General features: G+C 32.0%; 2 protein-coding genes across 2 annotated transcripts; one reads left to right on the forward strand and one right to left on the reverse strand.

Moving 5' to 3' along the window:
- Positions 1-6,439: 6,439 nt before the first annotated feature.
- On the reverse strand, positions 6,440-11,614 carry LOTGIDRAFT_174712 (hypothetical protein; the record flags this gene model as incomplete). The annotated part of the gene is made up of 5 exons (XM_009054332.1): positions 6,440-6,483; positions 8,271-8,342; positions 9,042-9,089; positions 9,236-9,317; positions 11,552-11,614. The coding sequence occupies 5 exons, from the start codon at positions 11,612-11,614 to the stop codon at positions 6,440-6,442; spliced, it is 309 nt and encodes a 102-aa protein (XP_009052580.1).
- A 1,430-nt stretch (positions 11,615-13,044) lies between these two features.
- Positions 13,045-25,453, forward strand: LOTGIDRAFT_174713 (hypothetical protein; the record flags this gene model as incomplete). The annotated part of the gene is made up of 11 exons (XM_009054333.1): positions 13,045-13,047; positions 13,138-13,278; positions 14,348-14,452; positions 14,629-14,722; positions 14,953-15,109; positions 17,884-18,041; positions 18,354-18,394; positions 18,735-18,879; positions 19,473-19,630; positions 24,257-24,382; positions 25,298-25,453. The coding sequence occupies 11 exons, from the start codon at positions 13,045-13,047 to the stop codon at positions 25,451-25,453; spliced, it is 1,284 nt and encodes a 427-aa protein (XP_009052581.1).
- Positions 25,454-26,196: the final 743 nt, after the last annotated feature.

A 26,196-nucleotide genomic window follows, 5' to 3' on the forward strand; every position in this document is an offset into this window, starting at 1 on the left:
GGGGGTGGGGTGGAATGTCTATGATATAAATGAAATAAACTACATCTAAAATATTAAGGCCAATTGGTTGCTTTCTGGTATGAAAATGCGTTTCACTGAATTTAACACTTCATCTACTGACAAGTGTTAAAAAATTGCTAAGATTTTATCAGATAGGCTATTGTCATTGTCAAGAGCCAATAATTGAACTAAACATAAACATGATGGAAATGAGATTGATAACCCAGTATACAATATATGTATTCTATTACAAGTGCATTTTAAATGAAAAAAATCTCTTTAATGCCTTAAAGGGTCACAATATTGATTTTCCAATCTTTTTGCGAAGTATAAAATGTTGTTGACTATCAGAAATGCGTAGGTTAAGATATACACTTCCATCTGTTACAGGATATAGATTATGGGATTTTGATATTCGGAAATTTTTGTTTGTCACAATTTATTGACAAAAAGTCAAATAGGCTTATATAATATTCATTATGTAAAGGAATTTAAATAAATTAATTTATGTCAATTTATATCATTTTTTTGTCTGTTTTTGATATCTTTTCATCTAAAGTGGAGTATTTTATTCATCAATCGCGCATTTAGAGATACTGATACACAATTCTAATACGTTTGATACCGAACCTTCTAAAAACTTATTTATTTTGTAGCGGCCCATTTAAAACATCCATATCTGATATCGGCCTATTGAAACGTTTAAAGACCGATGTAAACATCCATATTATATGTGATATCGGCCCGTTTAAAACATTTACAAATGAAATAGCCTCAAATTCATATTTTCATTATCCATGTATCTGACATCATTATATCAGGATTTTTCAATTAATTTTTGTAAAGGGCTGAATGCATTTTATGAATGAAACAGAAGGGCCAAATTGAGCTTAGCTATCGAAGCGTTTTAGCCGGTGGAGTCCAGGGCCCGGAAACTCCCAACCATTGATTACTGAAATTCACTAGTAGTGCAAAATACATTCAGAAAAAATTTTTTTTTTTCAGATGGGCCTAAAATGCTTTCGTAGTATCTAAAGGTAATCCTTTATTCCATATTCTATTAATTTATTACACAAACACCAAATCAATCTGTGATATATTTCTTCTAGTCTCAATTGTATTGTATATCGTTTGATATGTCCAAACTACTGAGAGGCAAAAGAAGCGTCACTTGGATGTAGGCCCTATAATGTATATTTTCGAATGCTTATATATGCATGTAAAGGCATTGGAGAAAATCGTTGTTTGACACTCATCAAATCTCAGTTAGTCGAAAAAGAAAGAAACTTTTTTTCAATTTATAAAATGTAGAAAATGGAAGATACTTTATAGTGATAATTATGGATGTGTTGAGTATTGGATATAGACAGTGTATTACCACTTGAGAGTTCAATGTTTTTATTCTTCTTCCAGCTTACAACATACGAATTGCGCGTAAAGTTCATGACGTATTGCCGCATTACAAATGCAAACATTTAAGATAGCTTGCCAGGCAAGGTAATATACGCCCGCTGGCAGCTTTGATTTTGAATGAAAATATTTAGCAATACAGTAACTATCACCAGTATGAAATATTCAACCTTCAGTCATACACTTCTTTTGAACTCTTTAGAGCGATACTGAATAATATTGAGTTATTTCCCTTGTTCTTGAAAACGTGTTCAATTTTTAGCTCGTGAAAACTCTAGAAGGCAAATATTCAATCTTCAGCGGGGGACTGAATAATAAAACCAAGTTTTGTCAAAATCCAGCAAGAATCATGCATTTAAGTGTTTAAGAGCTAAATTTGAAAGCATTTTCAAGAACAAGGGCAATAACTCATACTAAATATTTTTCGATTTTTCTGATTTTCAAGTTGATATTTAGTTGAAATCTAATATCGGCCTAGTGAAACATTGCTTTTAAGTTGAAATGTAATATTTGTCCTTATGAAACATTGATATCAATTTTAAATCTAATATTTCCCTGATGAAACATTGTTATCAATGATAAATCTAATATTGTACTGGTGAATATAACAAAACATAACATAAAAAATTTGTTTTGTTTTTGATTTGATATATGTGCTCCTCGCTTCTATATGTCGTTCAAATCTTGAACTGGTGAAAGATTGAAATGTAAATTGTAATTCCAATTTGGTAGGATGAAACATTGATATCAATTAGAAATATCAATTGATATCAAGTACAAATCTAATATTTGACCTGGTGAAACATTGTTATCGAGTAGAAAAATCTAATATTGGCCTTTTAAAAATTTGGTATCATGTTGAAATCTACTATTTGACCCGATACAACAAAGATATCAAGTCGAAATCTAATATTTGACCTTGTGAAACATTGCTATCAAGATGAAATCTAATATTTGACCTTGTGAAACATTGCTATCAAGATAAAATTTAATATTGGCCTTGTGAAACGTTGATATCATGTTGGCCAAGTGAAACATTGATATCAAGTTAAAATCTATATTTGGCCTAGTGAAACATTGATATCAAGTGAAAATCTAATTTTGTGTCTGGTGAAACGATGATATCAAGTTGAAATCTAATATTTGACCTGATGAAACATTGACATTATGTTATCTAATTTGTGCTTGGTGAAGCATTGCTTTCAAGTTGAAATTTAACATTTGACCTGGGAAACATCGATATATTTTTGAAATCTAATATTTAAACTCGTGAAACATTGATATCAAGTTGAAATTCAATATTTGACCTAGTGAAACATTGATATCTTTTTGAAATCTAATATTAATCCTGGTGAAATATTGCTATCAAGTTAAAATCAAATATTTGACCAGGGCGAAACATTGATATCAATTTGAAATCTAACTTGTGCCTGGTCAAACATTGATATCAAGTTGAAATCTAATTTATACGGGTCAAACATCAATTTGAAATCTATATTTGGCCTGATCAAACATTGATATCAAGTTAAAATCTATATTTGGCCAAGTGAAACATTGATATCAAGTTAAAATCTATATTTGGCCAAGTGAAACATTGATATCAAGTTGAAATCTAATTTATGCGGGTCAAACATCAATTTGAAATCTATATTTGGCCTGGTGAAACATTGATATCAAGTGGATATCTAATTTTGTGTCTGGTGAAACATTGATATCAATTTGAAATCTATATTTGGCCTGGTAAACATTGACATTATCTTATCTAATTTGCGCTTGGTGAAACATTGCTTTCAAGTTAAAATTTAACATTTGACCTGGTGAAACATTGATATCTTTTTGAAATCTAATATTTAAACTGGTGAAACATTGATATCAAGTTGAAATTCAATATTTGAACTGGTGAAGCATTGCTTTCAAGTTGAAATTTAACATTTGACCTGGTGAAACATTGATATCTTTTTGAAATCTAATATTTAAACTGGTGAAACATTGATATCAGGTTGAAATTCAATATTTGAACTGGTGAAACATTGCTTTCAAGTTGAAATTTAACATTTGACCTGGTGAAACATTGATACCCTTTTTGAAATCTAGTATATAAACTGGTTAAACATTGATATCAAGTTAAAATCTATATTTGGCCAAGTGAAACATTGATATCAAGTTAAAATCTATATTTGGCCAAGTGAAACATTGATATCAAGTTAAAATCTAATTTTTTGTCTGGTGAAACATTGATATCAATTTGAAATCTATATTTGGCCTGGTGAAACATTGACATTATGTTATCTAATTTGTGCTTGGTGAAACATTGCTTTCAAGTTGAAATTCAATATTTGAACCTCGTGAAACATTGATATCTTTTTGAAATCTAATATCTAAACTGGTGAAACATTGATATCAAGTTAAAATCTATATTTGGCCAAGTGAAACATTGATATCAAGTGGAAATCTAATTTTGTGTCTGGTGAAACATTGATATCAATTTGAAATCTATATTGGGCCTGGTGAAACATTGACATTATCTTATCTAATTTGTGCTTGATGAAACATTGCTTTCAAGTTAAAATTTAACATTTGACCTGGTGAAACATTGATATCTTTTTGAAATCTAATATTTAAACTGATGAGACATTGATATCAAGTTGAAATTCAATATTTGAACTGGTGAAACATTGCTTTCAAGTTGAAATTTAACATTTGACCTGGTGAAACATTGATATCTTTTTGAAATCTAATATTTAAACTGGTGAAACATTGATATCAAGTTGAAATTCAATATTTGACCTGGTGAAACATTGCTATCAAGATAAAATCTATATTTGGTCAAGTGAAACATTGATATCAAGTTAAAATCTATATTTGGTCAAGTGAAACATTGATATCAAGTTAAAATCTAATTTTTTGTCTGGTGAAACATTGATATCAATTTGAAATCTATATTTGGCCTGGTGAAACATTGAAATTATGTTATCTAATTTGTACTTGGTGGAACATTGCTTTCAAGTTGAAATTTAACATTGAACCTTGTGAAACATTGATATCTTTTTGAAATCTAATATCTAAACTGCTGAAACATTGCTTTCAAGTTGAAACTTAATATTTGCCTTGGTGAAACATTGATATCAAGTGGAAATCTAATTTTGTGTCTGGTGAAACATTGATATCAATTTGAAATCTATATTTGGCCTGGTGAAACATTGACATTATGTTATCTAATTTGTGCTTGGTGAAACATTACTTTCAAGTTAAAATTTAATATTTGCCTTGGTGAAACATTGATATCTTTTTGAAATCTAATGTTTAACCTGGTGAAACATTGCTTTCAAGTTGAAACTTAATATTTGACCTGGTGAAACATTGATATCTGTTTGAAATCTAATATTTACCCTGGTGAAATATTGTTATCAAGTTAAAATAAAATATTTGACCAGGTGAAACATTGATATCAATTTGAAATATAACTTGTGCCTGGTCAAACATTGATAACAAGTTGAAATCTAATTTATACGGGTCAAACATCAATTTGAAATCTATATTTGGCCAGGTGAAACATTGATATCAATTTGAAATATAACTTGTGCCTGGTCAAACATTGATAACAAGTTGAAATCTAATTTATACGGGTCAAACATCAATTTAAAATCTATATATGGCCAAGTGAAACATAGATATCAAGTTAAAATTCATATTAGACCTGGTGAAACATTGATATCAAGTTGAAATCTAATAGTTGACCTTGTGAAACATTGATATCAAGTTGAAATCTAATAGTTGACCTGGTGAAACATTGATATCAAGTTAAAATCTAATAATTGACTTGATGAAACATTGATATCAAGTTAAAATTTATATTAGACCTGGTGAAACATTGATATCAAGATAAAATCTAATAATTGACCTGATGAAACATTGATATCAAGTTAAAATTTATATTAGACCTGATGAAACATTGATATCAAGATAAAATCTAATAGTTGAACTGGTGAAATATTGATATCAAGATAAAATCTAATTTTGGGTCGAGTGAAACATTGATAACAATTCAATTTAATATTAGTGTTTATGAAAAGATCGGCCGTGATGCAACTGTTCTATATACAAAAATAGAGTGATAAACTTTGGCAACCTACAATATGTGAAATACTTTAAGATGGCCTATTAAAAATGATTTAAAGCTTTCCAACATGAATTTTAAACGCCATGTTTACTCAAAATCCATAAATATTAACTAGATGTACCAAGATATTCGAGTTAATCCATTTCTAACGTGTTAAGTGTTGATTGGTTAAAATAAATGGAAAAATTATGGATATGAGTAATAAAGTTGAAAGCTGTGACCAAATTCTCTTCAGTAGAAATTGATTTGGGCGGTTAATATTTCAGAGAAATAATAAAAGTTTACTGAAATAGGCTTAGGGACAGTCGATATTTTTACTTATACCACTAAAAATCACGCACATGATTAGAACTAGGTTGAATAAAAACGAAATACTAAATACGTCTAAATTTTCCATTATTATGCCTGTAATGAAATTTTCTATAGTAAGCTAAAGTTAGTGAAAATGTAAATGTTGCATATGCGCTATTTAGGCTAATGTATTTTATTCTATTTTTCCAACGGTGGTGATCTAACCCTATCTTTATTTCATACAATAATGAAGATTTAAAAGAAAAGAACAAAAGCGCCGTTTTTAAGACTATGCCTGTATAAGTTCTTCCATGCTCATTTTTGCAAGGACCATATGGTTATCGGACGGTTTGACATCCTCGCGTTTTACACCACCGCGCGCCGTTTCCTGTGTAAACTTCACGTTGGTTTGTTTACATTTTTCTTTGAAAACCTTCCAGTTTAAATCTGCGTTCTATTTATTTTGAAATTAAAATGAACCTTCCCGATCCAATTTGGAACTCAGAAACTGTTTCAGCCATTTCAGGATCTTATGTGAGTAGAATTTTTCGATAATCAAACAACCGGCTGTTTATTGTGTGGGGATTAAGGGTCGCCGAAATAACCACACTGAGGGTTCTATGGACGGACTAGATGTTTATTATTAACATACAACAAAAACCCTGAAAGTACAAAGATTATGGTTACTAACAGGCAAATAAATATATACATTAAATTGGAATGATCTTAATTCTTATTAAAAGAATAAAAACTAACACCAACTATGCAATAATTCAATACAGCCTAATAGGCCTACTAATAAATATGAAATGTAAAGGCACCATTTTGCATAGTTACAATCTTTAAGGACAATCTTCATAAGTATTTGCTAAATGTAAAACAATATATATTAAAGCTTATACTAATAACTTAACCTACCCAGTACAGGGGTTTTAAACTAACATATTAATGGCAGGGAAAGTACCTAACCTGAGGCCGGTTTCACAAACGAGTTACGACGGGTCGTAAGTTCGCGAGCAATCGTAAGTTGTTCGTAAAACTTTCGATCTATTTCACGAAATAAATTTGGTCGCAAATCAACTGAAAAGACCAACAAAACGGTCGTGTTCGGTGCCAGTGATGATTCAGGTGTTGGTTGCCTTGCGGTTTTATGCCAGTGGAGCCTATTACTTGGTGATTGGAGACGCGATAAATTTGTCCGAAGCGAACGTATGTAGGTGTGTCAGAAGAGTATCTTTGGCCATAGCCAGATTAACACCTCGTGTGATCATCTTTCCGGACAGAACTGCACTCCACGTTGTAAAAAATAGATTTTATGAAATAGCAGGTAGGCCTATATGCAGTTTTAAGTTTTAGCCATTTAATTCTGTCAGTTATCTGAATAAAAAACATTTTCATTATAGATTATTTAAAATATAATTTTTATAGAATAGTTTTGACACTACATGTGTTTTTGAAGAAATATTGAGAGAGTCTCATGTTTTACTTAATTTGGTTATTTGCAGGATTTCCGAATGTTGTTGGTTGTGTTGATGGCTGCCTGATTCCATTAAAGAAACCATACTTGAATACCCAAGACTACATGTGCCGAAAAGGTTTTGCTGCGATCAGAACTCAGGTAGCACTGTTAAATCACTCTTTATATTATGTTAAATAATAGAGGCTTTGATAATAATTTAAAGGACCTGTAAGCAGCATTTAAAACATACTTAATGGAAAATAATTTTGTCTAGCAGCTCTTGTTCGCAGGTAAATTTTTGATTGTTAAAGTTGACGATTTTAAACATTGTAGGTTTGTTGTGGTCCAGGTAACATGATATATCATTCCAGTGTCAAGTGGCCGGGCACAGTTCATGATTCCCGCGTATTCAAAGAAAGCTCTTTGCAGAGAATAATGGAAACAGGTATTATGATTGTTTCAAATAACATATACATGTATACTTAATGAGCTTCTAATATGGAGAGTTTATCAAATTAGTTATCCCTCACAGAATAAATTTCGCATGCCACTCTTTTGGCAGTAGAATATAAAGGGTTAGATATCCGATTCAAACGTAATTAGTAAAATATAATTTCAGGTATCAATGGTGTGTTAGGGGACAGTGCTGATTTCAATCAGGTTTCTTTTTGTCGCCGACTTAAAATATTCTATATGGGCTTCGCCTAAAGCCCTCTTAGAGATTGGTGATGTTTTTTTAGTGGGTTCTGGAAAATAAAAATGTGAAACAGAAAATGGGATATCGTCCTCTAAATATTTGCTTTATCGGTTGGCATCAAAGTTAAATTCTTAGCGTTGGTTTGTGCACTATTGAAAACTTAAACAGTCGAAGCGAATTTGATCAAATCATGCCCGTTTGAAAAAAACTCATGCACAATATTATTACAAGCGAAGCAAAGTAGGAATTTTTCATATGGTGTTACACTGTTTATTTACATGTATATTACAAACCTTGGCATGTAGACGAACTAGCATTATTATTTGAATCCTTTTCTTTTATTAAGTTTTTGATCAGCACATCTCCTGAAAAAGAAATATTCATTATATGTAATTATAAATAATGTTACAGCAAGTTTTCAAACAACATTTGATTTCAAATTTATTGCCAAAAAATTTGAACATGAAATTCGAAATGAATTTTGTTTAGACAAAATTGGAGGAAGAAGATTCTCCGAAGGTACTTCAGCTGACAGAGAAATCCAAAGAACTTTGAACAGTTTCCAACTGTCTAGACGCGCACAGCTTGTAACAGTCAGGGCCTTGATTTTTTGTCCACCCTAACGCTTCTCCTTGCCAGCCCATTTTACCGGCATCAATGACAGGAAGAATATGATATATTATCACCTCTGTTGCATTTAGGTATCACCAAGCAACTATTCTGACTCAAGGATGACAGATCTGAAAGCATATCGAAAACTGACATAAATTCACTTGCTTTCTACAGCCCAAAAATCTCATTTGATGCATCTAAATTAAATCGTAGTGAGTTGCGATGTTAAAATTGAATGACCGACATATTATCGACTGATTGTATATTTGGCATATAGTTGACATTATCTTTTATAGGCAGATTCAATGATCAGACTGAAAATCGTAGATTATGTCATCATTAGTCAGAATTTACTTGATTTTTAATAAACATATAACAATCAACGAGGGGCGCTGAACATTTGACGATGTCGAATTAGCACATTGCTATACGTTTCATAAAACTAACCCTACCTTCTTTATACAGAAATGTTGCGGAATAGTTTGCAGCCTGGGCGTCTCCTGAAAGTAGTAATAATAAAGATTTTTAAAGCACGGAGTATGTTATACACCCTCTAAGGGATGGAAATAAGAACAATATTGGCTGAAAATTTACTTTTGATAAAGTATTATAGAAAAGGATTTAAAGAATTTAAATGCTATTTTACCTAGAGTTTCGATTACATCTTCAAAGGAAGACGCAATTAATGGAGAATTATTTAAGTTGCTAGCAGTAGGTGGAATGTATGCCTGAAATTAAACAAGAATGAAAACTATTACTCATAGTGATAATTACAGTAATATACTTCAGGATTATGAAGTGATTGTAGAAAATAATAAATTTGACAAGACAATGTCCTTGAAATTTTAATTTAAGTGTATTTCTTGGACACAGTCTTTTTTATCGCAGAAGCGCGGTAATGAAATGAACACCAGAAAACAGTTAGGTACATACCGTTTTTTTGTCCAACTTTCATATCCGGCGGATATGCCAGTTACCAAGTCACTTTTTTAACTTGTCAAAGCTTCTATTATAAACTGCTCTCCAGGCGTAAATTCCTCCCTCCTGCCACCGCCTGTCATCCTGTTGTTTCTGTCGTTTTTTTCCAACGCTAAAAAAAGAAGAAGATTGAAAGCTTTATGGTATGATCACATTCTCATCACTTTGGGCTATAACTTCTAAAAGACGGATTACTCTTGTATTCTGTCAGTTCCGATAATGATTAGATCTACAATAATATGATAATAAACAATAATAATGAAAAAAAAAACATTGTTATAAGGCTAATAATTAGTATTAGACAAAGCGCCAAAAACGTTTATATTTTTTCAGCAAAACAATCTTCCTTGATCTAACTTCTTTTTTAGAATTGATCAAAAATGGAAAATGAAAAAAGAAATGACACCATCTTTACTTGACTTGACAGATATCGCGATATGATCAAATGATTGCACACTTACCTGTTGACAGAATCACAAATCTTTTCCCATATGTTGCTTTTAGACAACTGACGTAACTGACGGCGAAAAATAAGCTTCAAGAACATTTCTATTAGCGATGTTTTTTTAACTTTGACGAAATTCGGTGTTGAATCCTTATGCACGAAAATAGGTTACATCTTACAGGTACATCTTAGAATGGGTTACAATGGTTTCTCCCTTTACAATGCACAATTACAATTAACTACTGAAACTTGGCTTATACGGGTACAGTCGTGCGAACCGAATTTCATGCATCTCAGGAAATGTAAATAATTTACTTGTGTGACATCTCATGACCTCTGCATTTGCATGTTTTGATAAACATTGGTTATCTCTACTACGTCAACCTGCAGAATTTTGCCTATCATTGCAAAGCAATGTCTAATTTATAATCTATTTCTAACATATATATATAATGGCAGATTACCAAAGATCACAAATTTTTATTGGCCAAATTTCCTTATAATTCCAAGCTGTAATTGGAATTCCAAGTGCTTCCAAGTACTTGAATATATTCCAGAAACAGAAACATTCTGTGGTACACAATGTAGGCCACATTCTTAGGTTGTTTCAATGACTTTTTACTATAAATCACTCTTACATTTTACTTATCTTATTTTGTCAGTCACTATTTTTCTTTTTAAATCATAGTTCTTTGAAGGAATAGAGTTATAATGACTTGATATTAATATATATATATATATATATATATATATAATACTAAAAAATGCTATTTATATCACTGAGTACAACATGTTTTTCTTGACTAATTTAGAGAACAAACATTGTACAGTAAATAAATGGCGCATTCTGCATTCATTGTCGAGTTGGTTACTCATGAAATATGGGTCAAAGTGAGAGATTCATAAAGAAAATCGAAATAAACCACTTTTTATTATTTTTCAGAATATCTGAAGAAACAGAATTTTCCATTTTTATACGCCCACACGTAAGATGGGCGTATATTGTAATCACCCCGTCGGTCAGTCCGTCCGTTCACATTTGGCTCGTGCTCACTCTACAGGCTACAATTTTTTACAGATTCTTTTGATTTTTATTTTGTATGTCAATGTCATTATGAAGATGATCCCTATTGATTTTCGTGATGATCGGATAATTTTTCACCAAAATATCGTGTCTGACTTGACGTTTTACTCTATTAGCTATATTGTGCAACTTGTGCTCACTCTACAGGCTACAATTTTTTACAGATTTTTTGATTTTTATTTTGTATGTCTATGTCGTTATGAAGATGATCCCTATTGATTTTCATGATGATCTATCGATTTTCATGATGATCGGATAATTTTTCACCGAAATATCGTGTCTGACCTGACGTTTTACTCTATTAGCTATATTGTGCAACTCATGCTCACTCTACAGGCTACAATTCTTTACAGATTCTTTTGATTTTTATTTTGTATGTCAATGTCATTATGAAGATGATCCCTATTGATTTTCGCAATGATCGGATAATATTTCACCGAAATATCGTGTCTGACTTGACGTTTCACTCTATTAGCTATATTGTGCAACCCTGTAGTCACTAAAGACTGTTTAATCATTTCTGACAGCTGCCAGTGGGCGTATGTTACCTTGCCTGGCAAGCTATCTTTAATTTTGACGAAATTGGGTGTTGAATCCTTATATGCACGAATATTGGTTACATTACTGTACTCTTATTGCCCAAATTTGAAAATATAAAGAGGTAGAATGCAAGAAAAATGAAGGCCAGGAGTTTTGGCTGATGACCAAAGGAGAAAGAAGAGGTAGAAAGGATCCTTAACTGTGAACCTAAGTTGTTATCCTTGTAAAATATAGTTGTTTCCTTCTTTTCCGTTAACAATAGAAAATTTCACTCTGAATAATTGTGCAATGACAAACAAAATCAATTTTGACCTCTTCAATTGCAAGTCTTAGTGGCTTACATTGGTTTACATCCTTTACAAGTTCCTCCCCTAGTGGTTTCCTCCCTTTTCAATTTTTTAACTGGTGGTTTCTAAGCTTATATATGTTAAGGGTGTGTCAAGAATAGTTTGATATTATTTTTATTTTCACAATAACAAAACAGTATTATTCTTACAAGTAATGTTGTCTTTCAACATATAACTTCAGTATTTTCTCAATTATTCTATCATAGTGGATTTATCTGTATCAACCTAATCTCCTACTGTTCTCAGTTGTTCTACATAAAAGATTAAAATTTTTGCAAGCAGCTGTTTTATTTCATTATCTATGTTGAAAGAAATGATTTAAAAAAAAACAGAGTAACACAAAACAGAAAAGTAATAATTGTCATAAACCATAACAATCAATTATAATGATGATTGGGCAACTAATAAGGTTGATAACAATGTGCATGAAATGATTTATTTGATTAATAAAGGTTTATAAATCTAGATAACTTCCTCCACATTGTCATCTGTTTTCCACCTTGACATGAGAACAAAACAAATACGAATCTGTTTTGTTAATTCCCATTTTTATGATGAATAGACCATAATTGAATGCATGGCTTTAAAAGTGTCTTTCGACCATTTGCTGCACCTCCATGATGCTGTAGTTTCAGATTATTTCTGCTTAATAACTATTTATGCACATATCATAAACCTTGTTTATGACACCATTTTTCACATTCATCATAAGTAATGGCATAATGCTTTGGTCTAAAAAGACTTTTGCAATTTGAACATAAGTCAGCCATGTAAAAAGAAACACATTTTCCTTTCAGGGAATTTTCTAGGTTTAAGCTTCATATAGTATTTTTTATAAAATTTGATCATTGGTTACAAACTGGTATGAACAAAGGTTCAAAAATTGACACAAATATACACAGTTTAAGTACTTAGACCAACTCAGTTTGGTCATGATCTGTAAAATCATGATCTGTACTTTTATAACCAGACTAGATTCTGGAAATTATCTTTTGATTACCTTAGCATGTTATGCGCCCTGATTCTTATAGATATGGAAAAGCTTATGGAAAATGAAAACCATGGTTAGTAGAGCTAGTTATAAGATATTGTTTTTGTTTGGACAGTAGACTAGCAGGTTCAAGTCTAATTAGTTAAAATTGTTATATTTTCAGCCTTTGGAAAATAATGATTTGAGAGTTGACAATTTAATCAAATGGTTAGGAATTCCTCCATCATACACAACCCTAAGATTAAACCTAAGAGTAGACACAGCTGACAACATTCTTTCTCAAGTTCAACAAACTTTAAATATTGTAAGTTTATCACATTCTTATTGCAATGTATTTGATTTAAAATGTCAGAATCAAAAGGTCCCAAGAAATATTCTGTATTTAATCAAAAAAATAATACCATATCCTGGAACCTTAGTGCTGGGTCACCAAGCACAAGGGGTATATATATATATATATCAGTACCTTTTTTAACGCATGGGCTAAACCTTCCGTACCTGAGGTAGATGCTTTTCACATAGGCTACCAGGGATGGTCAAAATGTGTGTCATGTTCACCATTCCTTACTGATTGGTATTACTGTGACCATAATGCCTTGTGCCCATATTACTGTAACCGGAATACCTCATGCCTGTATTACTGTGACCATAATACCTTGTGCCTGTATTACTGTTAGCATAGTACCTTGTGCCTGTATTACTGTGACCAAAATTCCTTGTACTTGTATTACTGTGACCATAATACCTTGTGCCTGTATTACTGTGACCATAATATCTTGTGCTTGTATTGCTGTGCCCAAAATATCTTGTGCCTGTATTACTGTGACCAAAATATCTTGTACCTGTATTACTGTGACCATAATATCTTGTGCCTGTATTACTGTTACCATAAGATCATATGCCTGTATTACTGTGACCATAATACCTTGTGCCTGTATTACTGTGACCATAATGCCATGTGCCTGTATTACTGTGATCATAATACCTTGTGCTTGTATTACTGTGACCAAAATATCTTGTGCTTGTATTGCTGTGCCCAAAATATCTTGTGTCTGTATTACTGTGATCATAATATCTTGTGCCTTATTACTGTGACCATAATATCTTGTGCTTGTATTGCTGTGCCCAAAATATCTTGTGTCTGTATTACTGTGACCATAATATCTTGTGTCCGTATTACTGTGACAGTAATATCTTGTGTCTGTATTACTGTGACAGTAATATCTTGTGCCTGTATTACTGTGATCATATTATCTTGTGCCTTATTACTGTGACCATATTTCCCTTGCATCCACCCTATTATACAACTGATAATGGAGGTTTATCCAGGTAACCTCGACAGTTAACTTAATTTATTTGATACCACTTTACAGCAATGTAGAAAGAAAAATATAGAAGAGTTTAAGATGTGGCTACATCCAGCTGTAAAAGATTGCTTAGTAATAGAAAACAGAAGACCTAACAATGATGTTATCCCTGTAAGTTGAATTTCTTTTTTTTTGTAAAGTTGGATTATTTTACAAAGTAAGTTCAATTAGCAGTCAAACTATTAGCGTTAACTGTTGATAGCTGAATAATCAAAGTATATTTTAAATTCTTGAGATAACAGAGGGTTATACAATTATAATACCAAAAATATAATTTTGATTTTTAGGCAGAAAAAGAGGTGATTGTTGACCTATTATGTGGTACTGCTGTACTCCGAGGGGCAGACATTTTTTCTCAGGGAATCATGGGGGCACCCTCAAGTAAGTTTAACTTATATATTGTGTTACAACAATTTGTACAATGATTTCCTAAACTTCAGTAACAGACACACTTGAAATAACACTTGAAATTCTAATACTAAGTAACCAACTGTCTATATGTCAGTCCAGATAGAGTTTTCATTGATTGAGGAGAAGACCAGGTACCTTGATGCAGAATGACAAGATCTTGAACATGTTTGAATGTTAGTAACTTGTCTTTGTCGTTGTAGATATGTTGAAAGGGGATAAAGTAGCAGTGTATTGTGATATGGAAGGAAAATGTCGGAGAGGAGCTGTAGCTAAGTATGAACACACTAAAGTCTTCCTAGGAAATGGTATAGCACAAATTGGTAGAGATGATTATTTTTGTTCACAAGATAAAGTGAGGTAATTTTAACAAAGTTATTCCCGTTAACTGCTAACAAGGTTCAATTTAATAAGTACTGCATCACAGTTTGCCAGTTGAAGTGACCTCTTCTGCATTACAATGATTTCCCATGATTAGAAAAATAACATTTATCTGCCAATCAAATCAAATCTATATTTTTCGTGAGACTTTTCTGGCAGCTGTAGAATTTTCAGTATACAAATGGAACATTTTAAATTTATACCAAATTTTTATGAAATGAGGTGTGAGAATTTGCTAACTAGAATGTCATGATTAATCATACACACATCAAGTTGACTTTTTCTAATCTAAAAAGGGTAGGTTAAACATCTACAGTTTTTCAACACTGCTTATGTTGGAGGTTAAAATAACTTAGTAACTAACTTTTTATTTTACTCTGGAAACAATTAGGTCTAATACATATCAGAGTGGCATGGTCCCCATTCAGCCCACTGGGACAGTAATGATGTGAATACAATAAAAAGGGTTAGAGTAATCATCAATAATGTTGTAGACTTCAGTAACTCCTATTGTATACCTTCAAATAGTGTAAAACATGCATTAGCAACAAATAAGATAGTTAAAATTAGGCAAGGTGCCTCCCACTTGTTTATACATCAACATTGATGGAAGCTTTCAATGTATTTTTTTGAATTCATTGAAAGTGACAATAGAATCTAAAAAGGTCTGATAATATTAAATGGAATTGGTATGCCCAATAAATGACAAAATAAATGAAATGTTACATTTTTTAATGATAAGAAAAAAAAAAGAATGCTGTTATATAAATGAAGGTATTAAATACTAATAAATAACCGAAAACATTAAATTATAAGTTAAGTTAAAATTGATATGATATGATCATTAAATACAAGTGACAATATTGATTATAAGATATTAAACTACCATTGACAGACAGTCACCTTGAATAAAAACATGTAAATCATAACACAGGTTGTATTGATCATAACGTCAAACAACCTTTTATACCAGCAAATTACTTTGATTACTTGCCTCTTTACACAGTTATTTTTATATGCCCACTTTATAATGTAGTCGTATATTGTTGTTGCCCCTATCCGTCTGTCCGTCCACAATTGGCTTGTGAACGCAATAAAGACAACAGTTTTTATCTGATTTGAATGAAATTTGGTCTGATCATTTATATTCATGAGATCTTGGACAAGTTCGAACTTGACGGTCTTTCTTTGAACGTTTTTTTAGTTATTGCCCTTGACTTATGAAAAACATGTCAAAATTTGGTTGTGAACACAATAGAGACTACAGTTTTCATCCAATTTAAGTGAAATTTGGTGTGAATATTTATAATGATGAGATCTTGGATAACTTCGAATTAGATGGTCTTTCGATGAACGGTTTTTGAGTTATTGCCCTTGACTTATGAAAAATGTGTCAAAATTTGTTTGTGAACACAATAGAGACTACAGTTTTCATCAAATTTAAATGAAATTTGTTGTGAATATTTATAATGATGAGATCTTGGACAGGTCTGATGTTGGCTATCTTTTGATGAACGGTTTTTGAGTTATTGCCCTTGATTTATGAAAAACGTGTCAAAATTTGTTCGTGAACACAATAGAGAGTACAGTTTTCATCCAATCTCAATGAAATTTGGTATGATCATTTATAATGAAGAAATCTTAGTAGTCAAGATTGAATTTGACAATTTTTGATATACTGAAAATATATCAGGAAAGTGGGCGTATCTTGCTAGGCAACCACTTGTTTAAAAATATAACTTATTAGAAGGAATACAAAAATCATTACAATATCATATACCAAGGTCAGACTGATTTTGCTTAAATAGCTTAATTGAGGGGTCCATACACTCTTTTTCAAATTCTTATGAAGAGATGTGAACATTTTTTACTCATTAAGTGAATTTTCAATGAATTATTTTTGACTTGAAATCTTTTTTTTTTAAAGAAATATTTGTTAGTGTTCACAACTAGGCATCAAACTTTAGCTCAGGGTACTAAGTTCAGTGTGCTACACATCAATTTATATAGTTGTAAGGTCAGAGCAATTTCGAATTTCGAATAACTGACATTACAATTGTTGACAATGCATACAATATTCAGGCACAGGAGAAGCCAAAGAAGATAGAAATAGAAAGTAGTATTTCTTGTTTTAGGTACATTTTGACCTGTCAATTTAACTGTGAATGTTTAAGAGGTGGGAAGGCTTCATATCAATTAGTCTGTACAGAGATATTTAAATTTAATTTAAAAAGTGTTAAAAATGGGTAAATGGACTTGATCATTACCAAGTTGAACAAATTTCCACTGTAAGGGAAAAATATTGATAAAATAATACAGCTGTTGTATTCTGGCCAATTTCATATTCTTATTTATTTAAATATATTTTCCAGTATTGAAGTTTAATACTTATATTATTGATTATCTCATTTCTTTTACTTTGACTTGCTACCCTGTTAGGCAGACATATTGGGTAGCTGAAAACAAGCTATGGTTTTGTACAAACAGAGTTCATATTGCAACAAATTGACCATAAGTAAAATTAAATCACAATACCTAAAATCTATCAGTACATATGTACTCCAAAACATAATAGTTGAAATGATATAAAACAGAATTCATTTGCATTTCATTTGTTGTATGCCCTCAAAAGTCGATTTTTCTGATTTTCATTATGTAAGAGGTAAATGAAAAGTGTGGATGGAAAGTTGAAATTTAGAATAAAAATATATAGCTGTTGGATAATAATTTGGTTATATTTCTATATTTTTTAGTGGTATTGGTATATTAATGACAGAAACAATAATAGAAGCGCCATGTTTAGATATTTTACCAGAATTAGTATTTGCTCAGAATCTACCATCTATAGTGTGTAGTCATGTCTTAGATCCTCAACCAACAGATCTGATATTAGATATGTGTGCTGCACCCGGTTAGTTCTTCTGAACACTTTTACTAATTTCAATTCTCATTTAAGGTTTGGTTATATCTATAACTAACAGATTTTGGTTTTCAAAACTTCTGTAATTTCTTTCCTTATTCTTGATATTAGAATTTATAACTTTTTTTGCAATCAAATCCAATGAAACTATTTCTGAAACAATGTTTTTACTGTTTTGGTGAATTCCATTCAGGGAAAAGTTTTCAGCGATATAGGAAAAAAATATAATGGTTATAGAGGTTATAGGGACTCAGTTGTCAAATTTGACATTTTTTTTTTTATTTACATCTGTTCTATTTGTAGGAGGAAAAACAGTTCACATAGCATCATTAATGCAAGGAAAGGTGAAAATCATAATGAAATTATTACAATTATTGGGAAGTGGGAAGGCAATTATCTAATTTAATTAAAAAAAATCGTAAAATAGATAAACTTAAACAAAATTCCAAAAATAAAATGAAGATTCTGAAAGATAAACTATGAATAGGGAAAATAATTTATAATTCAGAAAAATAAATGATAAAATGTTAAATCATATCAGAATTCCGCAGTTACTGGTATTATTGATGTTATTATGGAAATTGTCAGTTTTGTTTACCTGAATAATTAATGTATATCAATTAATTTTATTATGTTTATATGTTGTACTAAAAGCCATACACTTCTTTTACTTCTAATTTATAGGGTAGAGTTATTGCCCTTGATAAGGCAAAAGGCAAAATAGAGAAAATTAAGAAGAATGTAAATCTATGGGGTTTAGATGACACTGTCTCTTGTTTTGATTTTGATGCTCGCAATGCTATGACAGACAAGGAATTAGTCAAAAAAGGTATGCTTTTGTACAGAGATTTCATTTGGATGGAATTTGGTATATGTATATAGGTGATAATTTCTCAGTTTGCCGTCAGTATGATCCAACAAAATAAACCACTTTTGTCATTGGCAAATATTATCTTGTTTAGCAAGTTATACTATTTGGTATATATGTGAACAGAAAAAAGTTAAAGCTATGTTTTATGGTTATTGACAAAAGATACTTTAGCATCTTATTGGAGTTACTTACCTTGTCCCTAAATTTCTCAATCTGCTTCCTTGATGGAGGGCAATAAATATATTATCAATATGGAAACTTACTGACACCTTCAGCCTCTGATAGCTATTTTGACAGTTGCCGGCTTGTGTAAGGTCAGAAAAAAGAATGGGGATTTTCCAGCATTTCGATTTACTGGGTGCTGTAAAAGTGATGAGTTCACATTGGTGTGTTGAACAGGAGCTCTCCAATAGATAAAGTATCAAGAAGATCGAATAGGGTGAACAGATTTGTTAGTAGCCTATGTTTGATGACTATGTGTTCAGTGTGTAATTTTGTAAACCATTAAAGCTATGCTAAAACATTAAAACATTACACTTTTATACAATAAGGTGTCACAGATGAGCCACCATTTCCACCAGAAGCATTTGATAGAATTCTATTAGATGGTCCTTGTAGTGCACTTGGACAACGACCAACTTTGAAAAATAACATGATACCTGGTGTTTTAAAGTCTTTTCCCAAATATCAAAAACAGCTTCTAAAAACTGTAAGTTTAAACTTTTATCTATTTGTATGAAATAGAATAGTTTTTTTTTTCAAGATTTCTATAAGTATTAGATAAGCCCTTTAGTTTGCTTTTATGAACTCTGAAGGGTCTGAGAAATATTACGATTTGTGTCAAATGCATTATGTTATATTTGTTCATAAAAAAATGAAATATGATCTAAATACATGTTTATACTATTGAAACAGAAAAGTTAATTGAATTTTGATACTATTATATTTATATGTATCCATAATTCTTTTTCACACATGCATTCCGTTTGTCTGCAGTCCATGTTGTTGTTGTAAATATTGATATATCTCGGGTGGTCAATTGGATACCTTGTAGACTTCCTATTTCTCTTAATACCTCTCCCTGGACTTTTCTCTTATTACTTGTCTCTGGTGATATTCACCCAAATCCTGGGCCAGGATTAAGTGTACTTCTTCAAATTGTTGGCAGCCTACCAGGTAAGAAATCTTATATCATTGCTGAACTATCAGACCATAATATTCTCATCTATTCTGACATGGTTAAATGAATCACATCAAGTACAAGATACTCATTCAATTTCAAATCACCGGCACTCTATAATCGCTCATCTGACATGAGAGGTGATCTGGCAATCTAAAATAATATCTTTTCTAAAAAATGATCTTCATCTTCCTCATCTAGTAGCAGTCTGGATTGAACACTTTAAAAAACACTTATTGCTAGGATCTGTCTGTGTTCGCCTTAGATCTCCTGATATCTATAGGGACTAATCAGCAATTCATATCTAAGACAAAAGACAGTCGTAAAACTCTGATCATTCTCGGTGACTTGATGAATGAAAATAAGCTTTCTGATAGATCTAATAAAATAGCTCTTATTATTCAGCACTTTGAATTCACACAAACTGTAGATGAACCAACACTACATACAGAGCACTCAGCAACTCTTATAGACATTGCATTGGTAACTGACACTGATCTAGTACATGAAGCAGGTATAAGTGATCGCTGTCAAATAGAACTTGTCTTGAATCTTCCTCGAAAATACAATGAAAGTTTCAAGCTTACCATATGGAATAAAAGTGAACTTGATGTAGATGCAATCAATAACTTCTTGTCTGAAACTGACTGGGGCAAAGCCAAGAAGATCCAAATATACTGGTCATGTGTTTCACTGATAGGCTCCTTAAAGCAGTTAATCTATTTGTTCCCCATAAAATATAGTAATCTGTGAGTGTGATACTGTTAGGATGAATGGCTACATCAAGCAAATAATTCTCCAAAGAAACAGACTACACAGTAAGGGAAAGAACACAGGTTTACAAAATTACGGGCAAAAATTCTGCTTTGCTATGAACTTTGTTGTCTCTGATTTCCAAGGGTCAAAAAAGATTATTTTTACAATCTAGAAGGTAAGATCTGTCAAAGCCAGTTTTCAATGTAGTTTCAAAAATGACAGATCATCAAAACAGTTTCCACCCTTCTTGATTCACAACTACATTGTTCATGAGGATGCTGAAAAAGCTGAAATTCTAAACCAATTCTTCATTAATCAATCAACTTCATCAAATCCTGCTAAACCTATACCAAACCCTACCCCAATCTGATATAACTTTTCTACTACCAGTATATACTCCCCATGATGTCAAAGGCATGCTGAGTTCAAGCAAAACAAATAAGGCCTGTGGACATGATAACATAACATATAAAGTTCTACAATATTGCAGTCCATCTCAAATTCCTTTGAGTACCCTTTTCAATTTTTTGCAGGACCAATGCTGTTTTCCCACAATATGGAAGCAAGCGAACATCATTCCGGTATATAAGAAAGGTGATGCTAACATCTGCTCAAATAATCGTCCTATTTTTCTCCTCAACTTTAAATGTATTTATGGATATTTGAAAAATTTTCTGCGATTACATGAAATACTGTCTGCTTGTCAATGAGAGTTTAGAGAAAATGACTTGTCAATGTATAGCGATATATGTAGAAGCATTGATGAAGGTTTTGAAACTAAAGATGTATTGTTTTTTTAATAAACAAAGCTTTTAAGCGTGTTTATCATACAGGTCTCATTTATAAGCTCCAGTCAATCGGCATTAGAGGGAAAATACTGTCACTCAAGAATTATCTTTCAGAAAGGAGACAATCTGTGGTTATAACTCAAAATGGAGTTCTACAAGTGCTAGGGCCACTTTTATTCTTAATACAGTGGAGCCTCGTTTATCCGCACATTCCCGTTCTCGATAAAATCGTGCGGTTTAACTGATAAACGCGGCTCCACTGTATATACAACCGAATGTCAAACTCTATTAAACAATGACTTCAGAGCTATCAGCAATTTGGCACCGTCTTGGAATGTTGTTTTCTGCCCAGAAAAAACAGTCAATACCTTCAGTAGGAAACTCCTTCTAAATTTTCACTCTCTTTTCACAATAACATATTATTAGCAGATTCTGGGCATCACAAGCATCTTGGCATTACACTCAATAAGATTGGTAGATGTCACTCTCAATCGTCAAATCAGCAAGTTGGTAAATTGATTTCATTCTATGAAATATAACATTTCCAGAAAATCTTTTGAATATATCTAAAAAAATCATATTCTGCCTCCCTTTGACTATGGTGATGTATAAGTATATGATAATTGTACAGAAACAGACTCAATTTGATTAGAAAATCTTCTCCTCAATTGCCATAGATCAATAACTGGTTTAGTCCCTGGTACATCTCATTCTTTATATACTTACCCTAGTTTTTTGAATTGAAGAACCCGTATACTTACCCTAGTTATTGATTGTGTTTACCTACCTTAATTGTGAATCTTATACACTCACCCTAGTTGTTTGAATTGAAGAACCCGTATACTTACCCTAGTTATTGATCGTGTTTACCTACCTTAGTTGTGAATCTTATATACTTACCCTAGTTGTTTGAATTGAAGAACCCGTATACTTACCCTAGTTATTGATCGTGTTTACCTACCTTAGTTGTGAATCTTATATACTTACCCTAGTTGTTTGAATTGTTGATCTCGTATACTTACCCTAGTTATTGATCGTGTTTACCTACCTTAGTTGTGAATCTTATATACTTACCCTAGTTGTTTGAATTGTTGATCTCATATACTTACCCTAGTTATTGATTGTGTTTACCTACCTTAGTTGTGAATCTTATATACTTACCCTAGTTGTTTGAATTGTTGATCTTGTATACTTAACCTAGTTATTGATTGTGTTTACCTACCTTAGTTGTGAATCTTATATACTTACCCTAGTTGTTTGAATTGTTGATCTCGTTTACTTAACCTAGTTATTGATCGTGTTTACCTACCTTAGTTGTGAATCTTATATACTTACCCTAGTTGTTTGAATTGTTGATCTTGTATACTTACCCTAGTTATTGATCGTGTTTACCTACCTTAGTTGTGAATCTTATATACTTACCCTAGTTGTTTGAATTGTTGATCTTGTATACTTAACCTAGATATTGATCGTGTTTACCTACCTTAGTTGTGAATCTTATATACTTACCCTAGTTGTTTGAATTGTTGATCTCGTATACTTACCCTAGTTATTGATCGTGTTTACCTACCTGATTTTAATGGATTTGGTTTGATCATCTATTATAATAAAACCCTGGTCAAATTTACCCTGGTCAAATTTAAATTTGATGATTTTTCAATGGATAGAAATTTGAGTTATTGCCCTTGACCTAGTCAAAACTCATCAGAATTTGTTGGCTTGTTAACGCGATAGAGGTGACAGTTAATGTCTGAATTTTATGAATCCGTGCGTTCACCACTCATAGCACTCATAGTTATTCCTTTAACAGTGGTCCATTTACTACGGCATTCCGGGCGCGACAATCTTTAAAAAAACTTCCAAGTTAATTTGTTGATTTCTTCATTGCCGGTGAACCGCTTCACAGGTTTCCGATCGGGAGAAACATTGCTTTCAAAATCCTCCATAATATCTGCTTTACGCTTCAGAATTCCCTGAATTCCTGTGATGTTTAATCAAGGGACTTAATAAGTGTCATGGTCGCTAAATTGACTCCATATGATTACACGGGAGTGTAAATACAAGATTGCTGGTCGCGTAATGAAGGAGTCCCTTATCAGTCGTTAATTACATTGAAAACTCGTAGGGGGGATTTTATTGTGGTCGCCTATTGAAGGTGATTGCTTAATAAAGGTGGTCGCGTGAGCAGGATATACTGTACATAATTAATTATGGTAAACTACTATCTCGTTAAATTATATATATTAGTATGTTAAGTTATTTATTCATTCATGTATTTATCTATATTTTCTGTATTTTCTGTATTTTGGTATACTGTATTTGGTGACAGAATAGCATAAGTCTCAAGTCTCAGCTTATTTCCAAAATCTTATTTATACTCTGTAAAAATTATGTATAACATATAATCTTCTAGGAAGACAATAATAGTTGGTAGGTTGAGGCTGCATCAAACTGCACAAAACTGATACGGTATTCATACAGTAACCTGTCAGGCAATAATATACTTCATAATTTTTTAAATGAGCACTTATACCCCATCATTGCTGCAAAAAGTGTTGTTCCATAGTTTTCCCCAACTTCTGGGTAATAGTATATGTTATATTTGTTGCAGGCTATAGAGCTATTAAAACCTAATGGTATATTAGTTTACAGTACTTGTACTGTAACTGTAGAAGAAAATGAACATCAAGTAGAATGGGTTTTAGAAAATTTTCCTAATATGATACTTTCACCTCAAGTAAGAGTTATTACTTATTCAAATTCAATTAAACCTTGATATCAAAGGTACTATTACAAATATAACACTCTCAGGTAGATTTAGAGAAGTGTATTGCAGCATTGTCTTAGTGAGGTATATTCTTCTTGTTAAGAGATTCTTAATAAAACTCAGTGCCTTTTTATATGCCCACATCTCTCTATGTGGACGTATATTGTTGGCACCCCTGTCCGTCCGTTGGCCGTCAGTCCGTCAACATTTGCTTGTAAACGCTCTAAAAACTAGATTTTTTAATGGAATCAAATGAAATTTGGTATGTGTATACATATTTATAAAACGAAGATCAAGTTCTAATTTGAGCTAATTTCGACCGTTAGAAGCAGAGTTATTGCCCTTGCCCAAAAATCTTGAAAATGCTATTACTCTCTTAGTTTTCAACGGATTTGATGAAACTTAAAATGGATGTTATTGGACCAAAATCGAAAGGTTTAAGAAAGTTTAGTTTACTTCTGCTTAAATTTAGGCCTCTTACGTCAGTTTTGAGGAGTTGTCGCCCTTTAACCTCTATACAGTAATTGCTTCTATCAACATCAATTGCCCGTAAACACTCTAAAAATTAGAGTGTTTGAAGGAATCAAATGAAATTCGGTATGTGTATACATATTCATGAAACGTCGGTCGGTCCGTCCGTCAGCATTTGCTTGTAAACGCTCTAAATGGAATCAAATGAAATTTGGTATGTGTATACATATTCATAAAAGGAATATCGCGCTTCGAATTTGAGCTATTTTCGACCGTTAGAAGCAAAGTTATTGCCCTTGCCCCAAAATCTTGAATATTTACCATCCGCATGCCTTTATAGTGTGAATTGCAAAAATTCCCCAAACAAGACCAGTTTATCAAATACATGCATTATGGATGATCTTCTTTTTTCAGAGTGTCCACCTTGGTTGCCATGGTACAGGAAGTAATCTATCTGAAGAAGAGTTGAAAATGGTACAAAGATTTGATATCAGTGGTTTAGATGAAAATAACTTAAACTGTGATAATGACACTATAGGATTTTTTATTGCCAAATTCATAAAGACATAATCATAAAAATAATTTTAAATATATTGGACAAGATTAGCATCATGTACCAGAGCACAAGGTTGTTTTGTTGTATCTTGTTCAGAAATAAGCACCTGAATATGATATGTCTGTCTTACACAGTCAGAAAAACAACTGGAAATATATTTGAAATATGTGTTGGTTTTTAAGTTTTATGTGCCTTCCAACATGTCCAGATAGTCAATGTAGATATTCCCTGAAAATTTCAGCTTTGTAGCTTTTCAAGATAGAAATTTATATGGATATTGACACTTTTTGTGCAGTAGATAAATTTCAAGTTTTATGTGTTTATCCATGTCCCTGGGGTCTAATTAGTAGCAAAATTGGCTTATTTAGTTTATTTAGTACTGTATACGTACCACAAACAGCGTATTCCAGGGCAATTCTGGGCGAAAAATGGATCACACTAGACATTGCCTGCTGCATTGATCCCCTAGACACCCAAACAGGGCCCCAAAATTTGCGCTTGATAAAACATAATTGGTACCACTTGAATCAAAGTTTATTTTCTATAGTCAATGCCAGACAAATTACCTGCTGCTTTCTGCTCACCAGACACGCCCAAAAAATTGACCCTCTCAGTGCGACAGTACAATTGAACCGTTTAAAACATGAAAAGTACTGAAATGAAATACTTTTGGATGAAACTTAACTTTATGTATGTTGAGGGACACTCAAAAAGGGCCTAATATATGGGCTAGATCAAATTATTGGTACCACTTGAA

The sequence above is a fragment of the Lottia gigantea genome (assembly GCF_000327385.1).
Source record: "Lottia gigantea unplaced genomic scaffold LOTGIsca_213, whole genome shotgun sequence".
In the NCBI taxonomy this organism is placed as follows: Eukaryota; Metazoa; Mollusca; class Gastropoda; family Lottiidae; genus Lottia; species Lottia gigantea.